At 37.3% G+C, this 17243-nt stretch overlaps 1 protein-coding gene across 1 annotated transcript in view; it reads right to left on the bottom strand.

Moving 5' to 3' along the window:
* Positions 1–17243, bottom strand: part of CPQ (carboxypeptidase Q) — a 448482-nt gene that overhangs the window by 78769 nt on the left and 352470 nt on the right. The window contains exon 6 of the mRNA XM_069466192.1: positions 16991–17082. Within this exon, the coding sequence (XP_069322293.1) occupies positions 16991–17082 (92 nt within the window). The remainder of the gene's footprint in view (positions 1–16990; positions 17083–17243) is intronic.

Consider the following 17243-nt stretch of genomic DNA (forward strand, 5'->3'; position numbering starts at 1 on the left):
TTGTCCCTAATAGATATCACAGATATTTTTATATGACATTAGACTTGTTGCAGAAATCTCAAAGTAATTTTTAAGTTCATCACTATTTTGAAATTACAGTAATGGTTAAATAATACTTCAAGATCTTATTTAACGTGTTTGAGAAACCACATATGTAACTGTATCACTGATTTTGCTTAAAATTTTTGATAACTGTATTTTAATAAAATTCATGTTCTTATAATGCTTTGTGTTTTATTTTATGCATTCAAAAATATTGTCCAAGAAGAGACCCACGGGTTTCACCAGACTGCCAAAGTGGTCCATGGCACAAGCAATGGTCAAGAACCTCTGCTGGGTTCTTTATGAGTAAGAGGTAGCTTTATTAGTAAGGTAATAATGATGATGATAATCATTCCTACTATTATTATTAAGCTCACTAAAATCAGTTTGCCCTGGACATCTGGGTTAAAGTCCTGGTTCTGTCATATAATAGCTAAATGACTTTGGCAAACAATCTCACTGAGATTCATATCCTCTGCAACAAAGGAAAGATCTATTTAATAAGGTTGTTCTGAAGATCATATAAATTTCTTATATATATTCAAAAGTATATCATATACCAAGCTATTCTGTTCTCTTGAGACATTATTATTATCAACAACAAGCATAACTAATAAATAGAGTAACCATTAAGTTACTATGTATGCCAGGACACCTTTGAGAGTGAAAGGGGATGCTTTCAATAATTATGGCAGGAGAGGGGGTGAAGCAAGATGGACAAATAGAAACCTCCAGCCATCTTCCCTCCGTCCCTCCACAAGAATGCCAAATTCAACTATCCATGAAAGCAAGCAACTTCAGAAGAACCAAAAATCAGGTGAGCAATCACAGTACCTGGTTTTAACATTACATCAAGGAAATAGGCACTGAGGAGGGCAGAAAAGACAGTCTTGCATTGCCTACGCCACTCTTCCCCGACCCCTCAGCAGTGCCACGCCAGTGTGCCCAGTGGAGAGAGAATCTGTGTACCCGGGGGAAGGAGAGTGACGTGACTGTGGGACTTTGCATTGATACTCGGGGCTGCCCTGGCATAGGGGAACACAGCACAGGGCAGAATTCTGCCGGTGTCCACGGAGGGAGCATTTAGACCAGCCTGGCCAGAGGGAACTCCTCCACCTGAAGCCTGAGTTCCAGCGAGGCCCACCAGGGGGTGACAAAATGGGGCCTGGGGCCTGGAATAAATTTGTAAGGCAGTCAGGCCACAAAGGCTGCAGTCCTTGGGCAATTCCTGTGGCTGTGCTGGCAAAGAGCCAGTGGTCTTGGGGTGCACCTGACCCAGTCAGACACCAGCAGGGGCAGCCAAGCCAGTGCCTGTGTCATCCCTCCCCTAAATCCAGGCAGTGCGGCTCAGGGAGAGTCTACTTTCACTTGGGGAAAGGAAAGGGAAGAGTTCAGAGGACTTTGTTTTGCAACTTGACTACCAGCTCAATTACAGTAAAATAAAGTACCAAGCAGATTCCTAAAGCCCCTGATTTAAAAAAAAATTAATAACGGGAATATTTAAAGAGCTCCAACAACTCAATAGGAAAAAAAAGCACAAATAATCCAATTAAGAAATGAGCAAAGGGTCTAAATAGACATTTCTCAAAGGAAAACATATTAGGCCGGGCGCGGTGGCTCACGCCTGTAATCCTAGCACTCTGGGAGGCTGAGGCGGGTAGATCATTTGAGCTCAGGAGTTCGAGACCAGCCTGAGCAAGAGCGAGACTCTGTCTCTACTAAAAACAGAAAGAAATTAGCTGGACAACTAAAAATATATGTAGAAAAAATTAACCGAGCATGGTGGCGCATGCCTGTAGTCCCAGCTACTCGGGAGGCTGAAGCAGAAGGATTGCTTGAGCCCAGGAGTTTGAGGTTGCTGTGAGCTAGGTTGATGCCAAGGCACTCTAGCCGGGGCAACAAGAGTGAGACTCTGTCTTAAAAAAAAAAAAAAAAAAGGAAAACATATTAATACAAATGGCCAACAGTGTAAAAAATGCTCAACATCATTATTCATCAAAGAAATGCATATCAAAACCACAATGAGCTATCATCTCACCCCAGTTAAAATGGCATTTATCAAAAAGAGGCATTAACAATAACGAATGCTGGTGAGGATGTGGACAAAGGGGAACCCTCATATATTGTTAGTGGAAATGTAAATTAGTACAACCAGTATGGAGGTTCCTCAAAAAACTAAAAACAGAATTACCATATGACCCAGAAATCCTACTGCTAGGTGTATATGCAAAAGAAGGGAATTCAGCATATCAAAAAGGTATCTACACTCCCATGTTTACTGCAGTACTATTCACAATAGGCAAGACTTGAAATCAGCCTAAGTGTCCATCAACAGATGAATGAATGAAGAAATTGTGGTACATATACATGATGGAATATTATACAGCCATAAAAAGAATGAAATCTTGCCATTTTCAACATGGATGGAACTAGAGAACATTATGTTAAGTGAAATAAGCCAAGCACAGAAAGACAAATCTTGCATGTTCTCACTCATATGTGGAAGCTAAATATGAAAAAGAATTGATCTCGTGGAGACAGAAAGTAGAGTGATGGTTACCAGAGGCTGGGAAGGGCAGAAGGGAGGGAGAGATGAAGTGGGATGGTTAACAGGTGCAAAAATACAGTTAGATAGTTGATAGAATGAACAATATTTGATAACACAACAAAGTGACTATATTCAACAATAAGTTTTAATTATTTTAAAGTATGCCTAAAAAGTATAACTAAAAGAGTAGAATTGGAATGTTCCTAACACAAAGGATAAATGTCTGAGGTGAAAGATACTCAATTACCTGTATCAAAAGATCACAGGTATCCTATAAATATTAATATATACAACTATTACATATCAATAATAATTAGAAATAAAACATCTAAAGAATTATTATGGCAGGAAAATGGGTGAAAACTGGACTACCTCAGGCAAATCAGGAACAAAAAGGCTACCTAAATACTACTTTTCTGATTTTTTGGTCTCTCCTATTTCTGCCACTAAAAAATTCAACTGATAAGTACCTTATTTCCTTAACTATAAGAATCACATTTTCTCCTATTTTAACATTTTAGAAATGGAATGTATCTTGCTATAGATGCACTCCATAAGACACTTGCCAAATACCAAGAAAAGAAACAAATATGTCATATATTTGTTGTCACTGTTTGTCCATATGTAAACTTCATCACACAGAAAGAGCCTCGGGTAAATCCATTTTATACCTCACTTAAGTTATTTGCACTGGTATCAACACAGATCATTAAATTCTAAATCAGAGTCCCTAATTATTGATTAAAATTCTTGATAAAGTTTGATGTACATAGAAGATTAATTTCATATTTGAGGCCAATAGAAATCACCAAATCTTTAGAATAGACTCTAAAGTGTTCAAGGGTAGAAAAGACTGGTGTAACCAGCTATGTATCGTGGGGGCCTCCCACTCAGGTCCTGAGCTATTTGCCAAAATCTCCCTAAGACTTTCAGGAGAAACTATTATACATTTCTTTTAGAAATATTAAAATTAAAAATAAAGTGAAGAAAACTTAAGCAAATTAAAAATACAGAGGAGAGCTGTATTTCATATGCCTCATAAAGACTGTCAACCCTAGAGGTGCATCTTTAGTGCCTTTTGAAAACAAGGAGCACAGGTTACACAAAGTGGCCTCGCACCCTGATGCCGAGGCGTCACTGCTAATGACTAAATGGTAATCAGAGCACTCTTCGGACTCCAAACTGATGGTATTTTAGACACAGATTGATTCTAATGACAAAAGTGTTATGTTTCGTATGCTATTGTCAGTTTTAAAAAAAACTACATTTAATGTAGTATTATTTTTCCTGAAAATCTATATTAACCCTAACTGTACTCCTTACAATTGACAATCCTTAAATCAAAGAAATAAAGAACTGAATACCTCCTAACCAATCTATGTCAGTATTCAGTTCCTGCTCTTCTCCTTCAACCTCCGCTATTTTCTCGTTTAAATTTGGGAATACAATATTCGACTTTCTGTTGTTCTTACTGGAGAGGTATCAATAGCGTTTTGTTTTGTTTTGTTTTGTTTTTAAATAAAAGGAAGTTTCTTTCACCACTATTCATAAGACAACTGCTTGAACCATGTTTAAGAAGAGAGGTGCAGGCTGAGACTGTTGCAGCTGCCGGCTGCTCTGCCCCTTGACATCCTTTGTGTTTCCCTGTTGGTAATAATTTTCCCACATAAATATCACTATCCTATTTTAATGCTAAAATATCTTCCAAAAGATATTTTATTATACACATGAATTTATTATACACATAAATGTAGAAGGCATTTTCACCTAATCAGTCATGAGAAAAATGCACTTCATCCCACTTAAAAACTTCAATATTAAAGTCCACAATTGCTGGTTCTTACAAAGACAATGTTAATTTATGACTTCACACATGTCACTTTCATATAATGAAATAATTAGCTGAGAAATTATATTTGCATTCTCAACACTTTTGTACAATGGGAATGTCAGTATAATTAGTCATTAACTACAATTTTAGAGAATCGAAGGTAGCAGCTTTGTGTACAAGTGAATATTTTTTCTTCCTCTTCATTTGCTCCATTCTTGTCTTGGTGATTCAGAAAAAGATGTTTAAATAGAACCTTTCAAGGGAAGCCGTCACTACAGTGTGTCATATTAAGGTAATTGCCTAAAAGATGAGAAGATAAAAATCACATGGGTGGTCAAAACCTTTCTGTCAAATTCTTTGGAAACCAATAGGCTTAGTTCCTTAGGTGCCAACAATTTGTTACACTCTTGAATGTGTCTTTAATTCTCATCTTCCTTTCCATTTCTGTTGTATTAGACGTTGGCAGGCTGGACTATCCAACAGGGATAGCTCTTTATCACAGCCACCTTTCATTGAGGAAGAACAAACACCCATCCGTTTTGGCAGGTGCAATTTTCCAGTACATTCAGAAAACAGTTTGCGAGCAAAATACTAACAAACTGAGCTCTCAATTATGAAGAAAAGAATACATTAAAGGTTACAAATTATTTTATCTCCTGACTAAGGAAAGAATAAATTAGAGTCCACTTTCTTAAAAACAAAAACAAAAAAACCAAAACAAGTGTTACATCATGTGTGCTTTGAGTTTAGTTAGCAAACAATGTTTAAATTTCTCTTTTGCAATTCACAATTCATCCCCCTCCCCCCCAGTTCATTTATCCTTCCTTAGGGCTTTCATGCAGGAACTACTAGGTCACGTAGGATGAAGGAACATTAACTTTTGCAGATCTGTAACTACTTTCGTTTATAATTGTTCCTTCAATCTTCTAAGTTGTTTCCTTAAATTAAGACATCACTAAATGGACCTGTCCAGGGATATTCCCATTGTCTGATAATGTTAAAAAAAAAATGACACAAGTGAAATCTCTGTCCTTGGAAATCTTTAAAAATAGCACAGGCAGAGGTCCATCCTGGTGTATCCCTGTCCTTGGTGTATCAGGCACGGTTACCCTGAAAGAAAAGACAGCTGGACTCGATTTGTAGAGATTCTTCATATATTTTCCTAGGTGTTTAAACTCTACACATGTAGAAAAGATATAAAGAAACATACACACACACACTATTTCTATCTCTCAAGGGTCAGGATTCTGTTCTCATTTTTCTTTTCTTTTAAGATTAAGGCAGTGGGAAATGTCTTGAGGTGGTATCCTGGGGTACGTGTGATCTGAAGATAGTCTTTTAAATAGTGGAGCAATTTTAACATTTCTTACTGTGAGAAAGAGTTTCATATCGTTAGAAGGTCTCTTTGAATTTTTAAAATTTTATCTATTGTTTACCTAAAACTTTAGTTAGAAAATGCCCCACCTTAAGGGAAAATTACAGTAAATTTTAAATTTGGTTACTTTTTAAAAATCATTTAGAGAGTTAACTTCATGAATAAATACAAATATTTATTTGTATACCCTCTAGAGAAAGTACAAATATAAAATATTGAGAATTGCTAGTGACAACTGATGTCTGCATGGTCACACACTATCCCTTGGCATTTTATTCGAAAATTGTGTTGACTTGATTCTATGCTATATGTGTTTTAAACTAAGCACTTTGAAGTGGCTCCTTCATCTATTCATTCATGCATTCCTTATCATTCAGCATTCCTGAATATATTGGTGTGTTTGTCCTTCAGTCTATGACAAGTTGGTAGACACCTGTATTTAAGATGAGTGGCAGAGAAGTACATAGTTATAGAAGTCATGATGGCTGAAGTCCAGAGATAGGAAAACTAAGTCAAATTTAGGTTCTGTACCTCATGGGCTGTGCTGTGCAAACTTGGTTACCTTCTTCACTTCTCTGAGCCTGTTTCTTCATGGGTGAAATAAGGAAAACAGTATGTGGTCTGGCAACTACTAGGGCCATTACTATTATCAATGAGGTGGTGTCTATGAAAGAGTAATTTATAAATGATCACATAGATGAAAGAGATTATAATGACATCTTGTAAATTGGACGAACTTGTTACATTATATTTGTTTGGGAAATGGGACCTTTAAAAATTCTTGATGGTTTCTTTTCTCTCTATAAGTCCATCCAAAAAATCTCTAGTGCTGGATTTTCAGATCTAATAAAAGGAACAAATTACTTTCCCTTACATGGAAAAAATGGGCAATTTTCACAAAGCACTTTTCTGTCTGTCTACTATTATGCTCTCTTCTCTTTGACCTTTCCTAATTCAAATGACAAAACAGCTTGATTGCCTCCCATTTGGCTCTGTGAGGTACAATATAGTATTTTCCAGAGCTTTGGAGGGGAACAGAATCATCCAGAGCTTTGGAGTGACGGGAGATTGGTGCCTGGCATCCATTCTGCCAGCCCTCAGTTCGTACCTGGCAAGTTGCCTGAAACATTTGTAAGTATTTACCACAGCACTGCCTCTGATTGCTGGGGGTGCTGCATCTCATTGGATGAGTTTTATTAAATGAAACTATAGGAATCCATAAAAGCAAATTATACTCCTTTTTCAACTAGTAACAGAAATTCCGTTTAATCTCAAATAACTCATGTTATGAAACCACTTTAAACCTTTGTTGAAAGGCCTGGTTAAGCTCTCTAAATTTGAATTGTTGTTTATAGATGTTTTGCTGTGTAGGGTGTAAAAGCTCTTTAGAAATTGATTTTGAGAAACTCTCCTTTAAGAGAACCCTGAAACCAAAGCAGTTTAGACAAACTGCTGGTTGTCAGGGGCAACCTCAGCTTTTAGAATGAATAATTATAAATAGAGGACAGGCATTTGATAAGAGTATGCAAGAGGGAGGTCTTCTGAGAGAAAATAAAGAATACAAGTTTGAATCTTCTGCTTAGGATAAAAAAAATTTGCCTTTGTATTTTTTACACAAATAAGTGAGTCAGCAGGAATTATAGATGTGACACAATTGATAAGGAATGTAGAAAGCCAGACCAAGACCAACTCTATCAAGGGACAAATGTCACCTTTAAGACACCACAGGACTTGGAGGTTAACACCCGAGAAATGACCCAGTATGATGGGTCCGAGAAAGAAAGACAAAGGGCCCTGAAGTGTACTCAGGCTGCACTCACAACTGTGGCCCACAAGTCTGGGGCCCCGTTCCCTGCCTGATCTTCAGCCGGTAACTCACGGCAGTTTCAGTGCTGTCCATTGCACCATCTGGATGCTGCTTCCCAGAGTGCAGGGCAAACTCACCACCCAGGAGCTGCTTTGCACTGACCTTGCAGGCAGCCCTGCCAGTCATCTCAGACAAACCATTTTTGAGTTTGGAAGTGCTGTGGAAGCAACAGAAAAGCCACCGTGACCAGAAATAGAAGATAAACTTCCAGAAGGGCTATCGATTGCCCAAATACCTAATGTTCATTGGGTCTCTTGGGAAAAGCCTCTCTCAGATAATGATTCAGGTTTAAAAAAGAAATACTGTAAGCAAATCTATGGATAAAACTAGGATGTGGTTAAGCAGTAAATGGTAATTTCTAAGCATTAGTAGGAAAGTTGCCAAGATGTATTGGAATGTTTATTTCTTTGAAAGACCCTTCCATATGTTTAAACTTTAGAAAAAGATATTATGTATTTTTGGAATACATATTTAGCCATCTTAATATAGGGTTCTGTTCTTGCTTTAAGAAATATTAGAGAAGGATGTTAACCCCTTCCTCCAATAAGGTAACTATGTCTGTTGTATGGCTCCTTGGGCTATAACTATGGCACTAGACTGACCTGGTGATGGTGTGCTCTGTTGGCCAAATACCTAAGGGGAAACAACTGGGACCTCTTAAGGGCTAAGTTTACAAACAGCATTCATATTACTAGCCTACCAAGATACAATCTCTAAATGTTAGAATTCCACCATATGCTACATACAAATCTCTTTCACCAAAAGCTATAATTGTGAGATTGAAAAAGGCTTCCAGAAGAAACTTCTGCCCAATAAGGATTTAGAACAGGGGTCAGTAAAGTATCTGACCTATCTGATTTGACCTTTTTTTTTTTTATAGATAAGGTTCTATTGGAACACAGCCATGCTCATTTGTCTAGTTTGTCTATGACCGCACTACAGTGGCAGAGTTGAGAGACCATATAGACTGCCGTCCTAAAATCTTTACTGTCTGGATCTTTAAAAAAAAAGATTACCAACCCCTGGTTTAGAAGACAAGAGGGCAGAAGGCAGATCTAGTTGAATTAAAATAGTTTTAATGACTGAAAAGTGGTTTGCTGACTCTGTAACTTAGTAAGGCCCAAGTACATGTAATGGGATAATTTAGTCCTAAAGGCTCTGACCCATGTAGGTCACTTGTGAGCCCAAGGCATGACACATCAGTTCAGATTTGCATACCCTGGTGTGCCAACTTGATTTCCTCAGAAACTTCATGCACTAGATACGCTATGGGTCCATCTTGGTCAGGTGATGATCTGGTTAGGAACAGGAAAGCAATGAGGCAGAAACTATTCATGCCAGTAGGCAATCTCTAGAAAGCTAGTAAAACAGTTGGATATAAAATGAAGCCCTTCTTCATGGTTTCAGGAGTGAAGAATAAATGCCAGCCACAATAATTCACAATAAACGTGGTGTCCTGGCACACTGTTCTCAGAACCAACCTTAAAAGGCAATTGTTTTATTTGGGTTAGTAATGGAAGCAGAGAAGTTGGGATTTTGTTTTTTACATGTACTGGGCTGTGAAACCAACACTCAAGCCAAACTTAACTATGATCTGAAACCACGAGGCATTAAACAAAAAATATTACCCCAGAATGATAGGCAAGGTCTTGCTCTCCTAGGAACATGCAAAAATTTCATTCTAGGTGTCACGGTCTATCTTTTTACCTTAAACTATTTCTTTTCTCTTATGTAGAAAAAATAATAAAAGCCAGTTGAGAAGGATCCTTTCTAAAGAGAGATAAAGGAAAGAGGTGAGTTGAAGCTGACTCAGGTCATTCGCGAGGTGGCATATGATTCTCCTAATATTGAAGGGAATATTGTGATAGCTCAGCCCAGCTATCATAATTACCATATGCACATAAGACTCAGAAGTCTCACAGTCATAATGGAATTCTACACAGCTGAAAGCAAACAAATGTAAAAGACAGTCCTTTCTTTTTTTTTTAAATAAAATCCACAAATTCTAATAAGACCCCTAAGAGCTCCCAGGTGTGTTGTAGAAAATATTTGAATGTAGGAACTACAAGGGCTCCAGACCAAGAACACACTGAGATAAATGAAATTTAAACCAATTTTGTGATGTGCTTGACAGACTAATGCAATATCTAGGCACTGAAAGAAAAACACAGGATGCATAAAAGCCCAGCAGTAATGATTGAGACAATAACCTCTGATTAGTATGTCTATACTGCATGGAACATTAAAGATATAAAAAAAAGGCTGTGCTGGAGACACAGTCCAGACACAATTATGCTGAATGAGGACATCAGCTCTATTATTTTTATAACCAGAGCTAAACACGGGTACAACACGCTTACTCTAGCACTGTCACCCTCCCAAATTAACATTATATAGAGGAAATAGGGTTGGTAAAATAAAAACGCCAAAGAAACACATTTGCCCACATAGCACGAATAAGCCTCACAAGCATTTCTAACATTTTCTTTTATTTTAGAATGAAACATGAGACCTAATGTGGGCAGGGAAGCTGGCAAGAACTTCACTGCTCCAAGAAGCTAACATTTTATATTTATGCATGTAAAGAGGAAGCTTTGTTTCTCAGCATGACAACACAGGAAATTCTGACAAAATATCATACATATTCGCTTTTCCTTTTTCTCTTTAAGAGTTGGCTAGAGTTCGGATAGACTCATGTGTTTAGAATGATCATACATCCCATCCCTCATTTAATAAAGCCTATTTAAAATATTGTCCTTATTAATGACTACCAGAACACAGCAGTGTTCATTATCCCTGTAATTCAATTGCCAGAAGTTTGTGCAATAAATCAGGAAAAGGTTAAAATATTTTTCATGCCAGAATAGAACATATCAATCTATTTTATTTGATTACCTTCAGTAATGAGGCTTTCTCAAGGCCAGATTACCTTACTCATTATAATTATGCCAGATCATATTTTTGCTTAAAATGGAAAAGATTAAAAAAATGCCAGAAATTTAGTTGAAACTAATCCAGGTTTTTTCGCCTCCTTTGTACATTTCAGGACATGAGAAATGACATCTTGCTTTCCTTCCAAGAGAAGACAAGAGAGCAACATTGTTCCCATGAAAAGTAGATTAGGCAAATGGCATCTGGACAACTCTCATTTTATCCACTGATTTGAAAATTCAATAAAATTATCTATAATATTTTTTTAAATCCAAAGTTAAATTCCACTCCTATAAATAAACTCTTATTCACTAGAGCACAATAAAATGCTTCCCTGTGTGGTGACATTTCAAGTGAATGCAAGCTAAATTCAACCAATAAAGGAGTTCATATTTTTTAAAAATAACAATTTATCAATAAAGAATAACACAAAGGCATTTTTTGCAGTTTTTCCCCTTCTCTAGAATAATCTCTTTTCTGGACATAAAAGAAATCTATCTCCCCAAGCCCTTTGGGGATCATCCTCCCTGGTTGGCTCCAATTGTGTTCTAGTAGCTTCTGGTCTGGGCTCCTGAAAGTCAGCTGTGGTTGTGAGCAGGACAGCATTTCTATGTTCTACTCTTGCCAAGGTGTTTCTCCAAATTGAGAGGGTCACTCCAACCATGAAGAGCCCCACCGGCCTCATACAGGGTGAAAAGGTCTTTGGTCTCCCTTACATCATAAGGCAGAACACCAGAATGAAAATATTAATAGTCAGGAGGCACAAGAGAAGGGGAGGGTGAAAGAATGGTGACCATTAGAAGCGGAGGCAGAACTTCCCTTGTAACTCTTCACAACTGTACCTTGAAAAATATAAAAATAAGACACCTACAAGAATGGCTAAAAATAAAAAGATGATCAATAGCACATACTGGGAAGGATGTGGAGCAACTGGGATGCTCACATGTTGCTGGTGGGAAGACATAATGGCACACCTCCTACCTTTTTGGCAATTTCTAATATTAATTAAATATCATCTATCATATGACCCAGCAATTCTACCCCACAAAAGAAAATGAATGTATATGTCTACCAAAAGATTTGTACAAAAATGTTCACAGCAACTTCATTTATAATGGCTAAAATTGGAAACAACCCAAATATCCATCAACAGACCATCCATGCTGCATTTGCCTTGGAGAATAAAGAAATTGTGGTATATTGACAACAGAAAATCACTCAGCAATAGAAAAGGACAAACTACTGTTAATGCAACAACATGGATAAATTGCAAACCCATGTTGGTTAGTGAAAGAAGCCAGACTCGAGATCATATATTGTATGATTCCATTTATAGGAAGTTCAAGAACAGGAAAAACCAATCTGTGGTGATGAAAAGTAGTAGTTGCCTCTGGCTGGGAAGGAGGTTGATCTGAAAGGGGTATAAGGAAACTTTCTAGGGTAATGGGAATGCTCTGTATCTTGATCTGGGTGATGACTGCACAGGGGTATATATTTCCCAGATATGTTTTGCTGTATACTTAAAATCTGTGCATTTACCAAATGCTAATTAACCTTAATAAAAACACTGTTAGCATGAAAAATAAATTACTTCTAAAAGAATCATTAAACATAAAGCACAAACAATATACTGTACATATGAATACTTTTCAGGTTCATGTGCTAAAGTGAAGAGGGGCAGAGAGATGGTGGAAAGAACTTTAAAACCAGGAGAGAAAATTTTATAAGTTATCAAAATAGGTGAATTGTCATTTTTTTAATAAGACAAAAATATATATATAAATCCTATATGAGACTTTCTGCTCTGAACTGTCACAAGCATGCTGGAGGGACCCCAGGAGTAATTTCTATTCTAGCTGACTCCAAATTATAGCAGATAATCCCAACATTTCCTATTTGAGTTATTTTACTTAGTAACTGCCACAAGAATGCTTATAGATCATTTCTGAGTAAAATTTTGTTTCCTCCAAAAGAGTGTTTCAGACATTATAATAAAGTTGCATATGAGTTTCAAAATTTGTACACAAACCACAAATAGCCTCATATATTTCACAATGAGTAAACTGTTTAGTAATTTTTTAGTAAATTTAGTAATTTCTAGCAATTATAATAATTTAGCTAATATTTCATAAGAAAGCATAATTATGAAGTAAAGGTATTAATCTGAATATAATTTTGAAAGTCAGTTTGGCAATAATTTTATCATATAGTTTAAAATCACTTTAATTTATATTTTTCTATGCATATGTTAATAAAAGTACATTGTAAACAAAGATATTTACTAAGAAAAGCATAATGCATATTAATCTTAATTTTATTCCCACAAAATTAAGCTAAATATAGCCATTAAAATTGCTTTTGTAGAACTTTCACTGTTGAAAAGATTCTGAAAGATTCTGTAAGGGGGAAGAAAGAATATATTCAGACCAACTAAAAGAAGAAATAATAATTTTCTACATACTATTTTTTTCTGTAGTTGGTATCATATAAGTTTAACCAACTTTACCATTAAATTCTACCAAATAAAAATGAAAAAAAGAGTTCAATATCATTACAATAATATCCTCCTACAGTATACTTACATTGGAATATATCTAGTTCCAAACAAAATTTACAAAACTATCTTTTAGGTCATAGGGATTATTGTATGGAAATATGGTGAAAGTATTTTATGACTTTTATCAGAGATACCAGTGGTCAGCAAACATTTTCCGTAAAGAGCCAGACAGTTAGTATTTTAAGTTTTGCTGGCCACACACAATCTCTGTTGCTTAGCCAGCTAAAAACATAAAAGCCATTTTTAGCTTGAGGTCTACACATAAACAAGTGGCAGGCTGGATTTGGCACACAGGCCATACTTTGCTGATTCCTGATAAAGATCACTAATAACATAAATGTATCATAAAAAGGCTAGCAGTTATTTTAAAAGTTCAAGCCTTTTATTTTTATGATACCTAAAATAGATCCTTCCCAAGTACAAATTCTGTTCCTGCATGGTATCACCCACACCAATGCCAAAGGCAAACCTTGTACACAGTTACCATCCATATGAAGGTGAGTAGCTGTCCCTTCTCCCACTTCCTGGTCACTAACTGAAATCCACTTACTCTGCAAGGATCAGATCTTGAATCTTTCCTCATGACTAACATGTCACAGTGATTTCTTCCTTTTCTAACTCCTTTACATTTAGTGTGTTAAGACTTTACACCACTCAGCATCTTGTCAGTGATACAAAATCTTTTGTAAAAATAAAATACTTTTATTAAGTAATTTAAAACCTGATCATTTATTGTCTGTTATACTAAATTTCTTATGTGTGAATTAAAAGTTGTTTTTAAAGTAGAATGTAAGGTCCTTATGGCCAAAGACTGTGACCTCTTCTTTTTTGTGTGTTGACTGGCAAAAGCCTCCTGGTAGTGGTGGTAAGTACTTTTAGGCAGCTCACAGAGCTGATCTCACTTTGAGCACCATGGGAGGTGAAGACCTCAGGGCAATTGGTCTCTTGTGCAGATGGAAGTGTATGAGAAGTCAGCACAAAGTGAGAGGAAGGCCTTAAAGTGAGACAGCCTTCCATTAATGATGTGTGCTTCCCTTCCATAGTATAGCGCTGGGGCCAGGAAGTGGCTGCCCAGCCAGGGTCTGTATTTCGTAGCTTCTTATGCAGTTGGATTACATGACGAGTTCTTGCTGATGGAATGTGAGTAGAAATAATACAAGCTCCTTCCAGAACTGTCCCATAAAAACCTCCCTCTATCCCCTGCCTGCCCACTGGATGTCAACACACAAGGCATATTAAAAGCCACATTGCTAACGAGTCTGTCAGCTTGGATCCTTGAATAAACTATACAGAGCAGAGCCCTACTGTAGATTGGATGTTAAGTGAGCAAGGAATAACTTTCGATTATGTTAAGCCATTAACACTTCAGGGTTTATTTGCTTCAGCAGTTCATATTACCTTATTTAGAGCAGAGGATCTCTCTTTTGTGACTGGAGTGACCTGAACATTGTTTGACTGTCTGTTGGCATTCAATAATGCTGTAGAGAAGTCTAGAGGCAATCTAATTCATCCCCCTCAGTTTGTGACTTGCGTATTATGTTTACTTTAAGTTGAACTCAGCCACCCCAGAAATGATTATACTCTTGACAATGTCAATATCAATATGCTAATATAAGAATCCAGAATAAGTTCTTTGAAATTGGCTGTACCATGTAAAACATGCAGAATGTCTTTTTAAAGGTGAGATAAAGAGCTGCTCTAACACAAAAAGCTTACATTTTCTCTTTCTGGAATTTCTTCTTTCCGTCCCTGAAAATGCAATGCAGAGTAACCACCAGTATGAAGACACATTTGTATGAAGGCAGCATGCATACTGTCAAGATAAACCAGTTCTGTTAATGTGACTGCACATCCTTTGAGTGTGTATTTCCCTGTCAGCCTCTTAGAAATTTAAAATCAAGTCATTTCTGATTTCATCCATGCATTTTAGAAGGCCACAGTGAAACTCAAGATCCTCTTTTTTCAGATCCTAGGAATTTCAGTGGTGAGGAAACTTTGAGCCAGATCCATTGCAGTTTAAATTCAAAAATTTTTTTTTTTGGGAGTAGAGTACGTTATAGTGAATAAAAGATCTTTAAAACAATTTTTTTAGTATTCTAAAATTCTAAAATACTTTTATAAAGTTCAAGATATATAGAATTTTAAAGCTCCCCCTTAAAAATAATTCAGCTACTCTTCTTGCCCTGAGACTAAAGTCTAAACTTCTAAGCATGATTTATATGTTCTTGTTCAGACTCTTGTTTCCCTCTTCACTCCACGCTCCTACCACTATGCCTCTTGTATTCTATGCACCAGCCACTCTGAATTCCTTTCCTTTTCTCCAATGTGCTTTGCTCTCTCTTACCTCCTGCCTTTACACGTACAGTCCCCTCTGCCAAGGTGTAGTACCCACCTCCTCCCTCCCACTCCTTCAGCTTAGATGTCATTTCTTCCTCACAGCTTATTCTGCCTTTCAAAGCCAGGTTAGGTGAACTTCTTGTGTCTGTCTTCAATACCTTATTCTTTATCAAAGACTTAATGCCTTATGTTATAATTGAAGTTTAGTGGTCGGTGTCCTTTAGATGGCGGTCTTTGTAAGGTCAGGGTGAATCTTTTTAATGATGCTAACACTAAAGCCTAATGTAGTACATGAAACATAGTGGGGGCTCAGAAAATATTAATTGAATGTTGCTGAATCTAGAACAACCCTTATCTGATGTAGTCTACCACAACATATAAAAGATGATAGCACTGACCCACCAACAAAAGGACACTTGTCTTGAATTATCTTACCCCCAGGACTACTTGAGGCCAAAGAACTAAGGTGGGAAGAGTGGGCCATAAGGCACAGGTTGTCGTTTGTATAGTAGATAATTATATTCAGTGACCAAACTCATGACGTTGAACTCATTAAACTCTAACTGAAATAGGGTAATAGAGATTGACTCTGTAAAATAATCAAAATGGATACAAATACAATTCACAAAACAAATAAATCCCTCTCTGATTTGGATAATTTAAGCTTGTAATATGTTTCTTCTACTCTGGACGTTTAGGTAAGACAGCCCAGCAGTAGCAGCAGACCAGACCCTCCTCCCCTGCCCTCCCATCCCCGCTCAGCAGCATGCCCATGGACTTGGGGGTTCCTTTTTCAAATAACATTTGACTTGATCCACAGTATTTCTGACCTTCTGCATTTTGCTCTCTCAAAAGAGGTTCTTGATATTGATCTCCCTGTCCCCACCTTAAGTGCAGTCCTGTATTTCTAATCATGGTCTTCCAAAATCACCTTCTTGCTTCAAGCTTCACTCTTGCCTAATTATAGTGAGTGTCAAAACAAGCTGTCTTCCACATTCCTAGGATGGAGACTTCTGCCTGCTGTCATTCCCACCACCATGACGGCAACGCTCCTGGCTGACTCAAGGCCTCAGAACTTGGCTCTTAAATCCCAAGGCTTCCAGGAGGATTTGGGGCATTAAGGTATGTGGGTGGGTTCAGTGGGGAGAGAAAATGTTCACCTATTACTATTTTTGTGGCATACACAAGTATAGCAGAACTAGAGATACTTAAAGAAAATGGCAACATCACAGTTAGAATTTTTCTGTGGCCACAGGCTGTAGAAGTAGAAAAGCCCTTAGCTCTACACCACAGCATGCTCAGTTCACTAGTGCATCCTCATTCACGAGGCTGGATGAAGAAGGCTTATACCAAGGGTGTTTGCCAGGGTCAGTCAACCACAAAGTATTGAGAGAGTTAAACGGGACAATTACAGGGAAATTTAAAACCAAAAGCATCACTCAATGCTTTTGGTTTACACTGATACATGTGCAAATGCTCAGGAGTCCATGGCCGACTTTTACCTTGTGTAACTCGTAATACTGGAAGGCACCAATTCCACCTTGTTCCTCTGCAGTCCAGAGCACCAGGCGCAGAGTCCTCTTTGGACGCAGCCCTAGGAAAAATAGTAAAATTTAAAAGTGATACTGCAGTTGATTTTGAATTTTTAAAAACTGGCAGGGTCCCTCATCTGCATTGTGGAGGCAAGAGAGAATCAGAGGCATTCATCTCTCACTGGTCTGGCTGTCTGCTTCAGGGTACGGCTGACACAGCAAA

This window comes from Eulemur rufifrons, chromosome 3 (assembly GCF_041146395.1).
Source record: "Eulemur rufifrons isolate Redbay chromosome 3, OSU_ERuf_1, whole genome shotgun sequence".
Classification (NCBI taxonomy): Eukaryota; Metazoa; Chordata; class Mammalia; order Primates; family Lemuridae; genus Eulemur; species Eulemur rufifrons.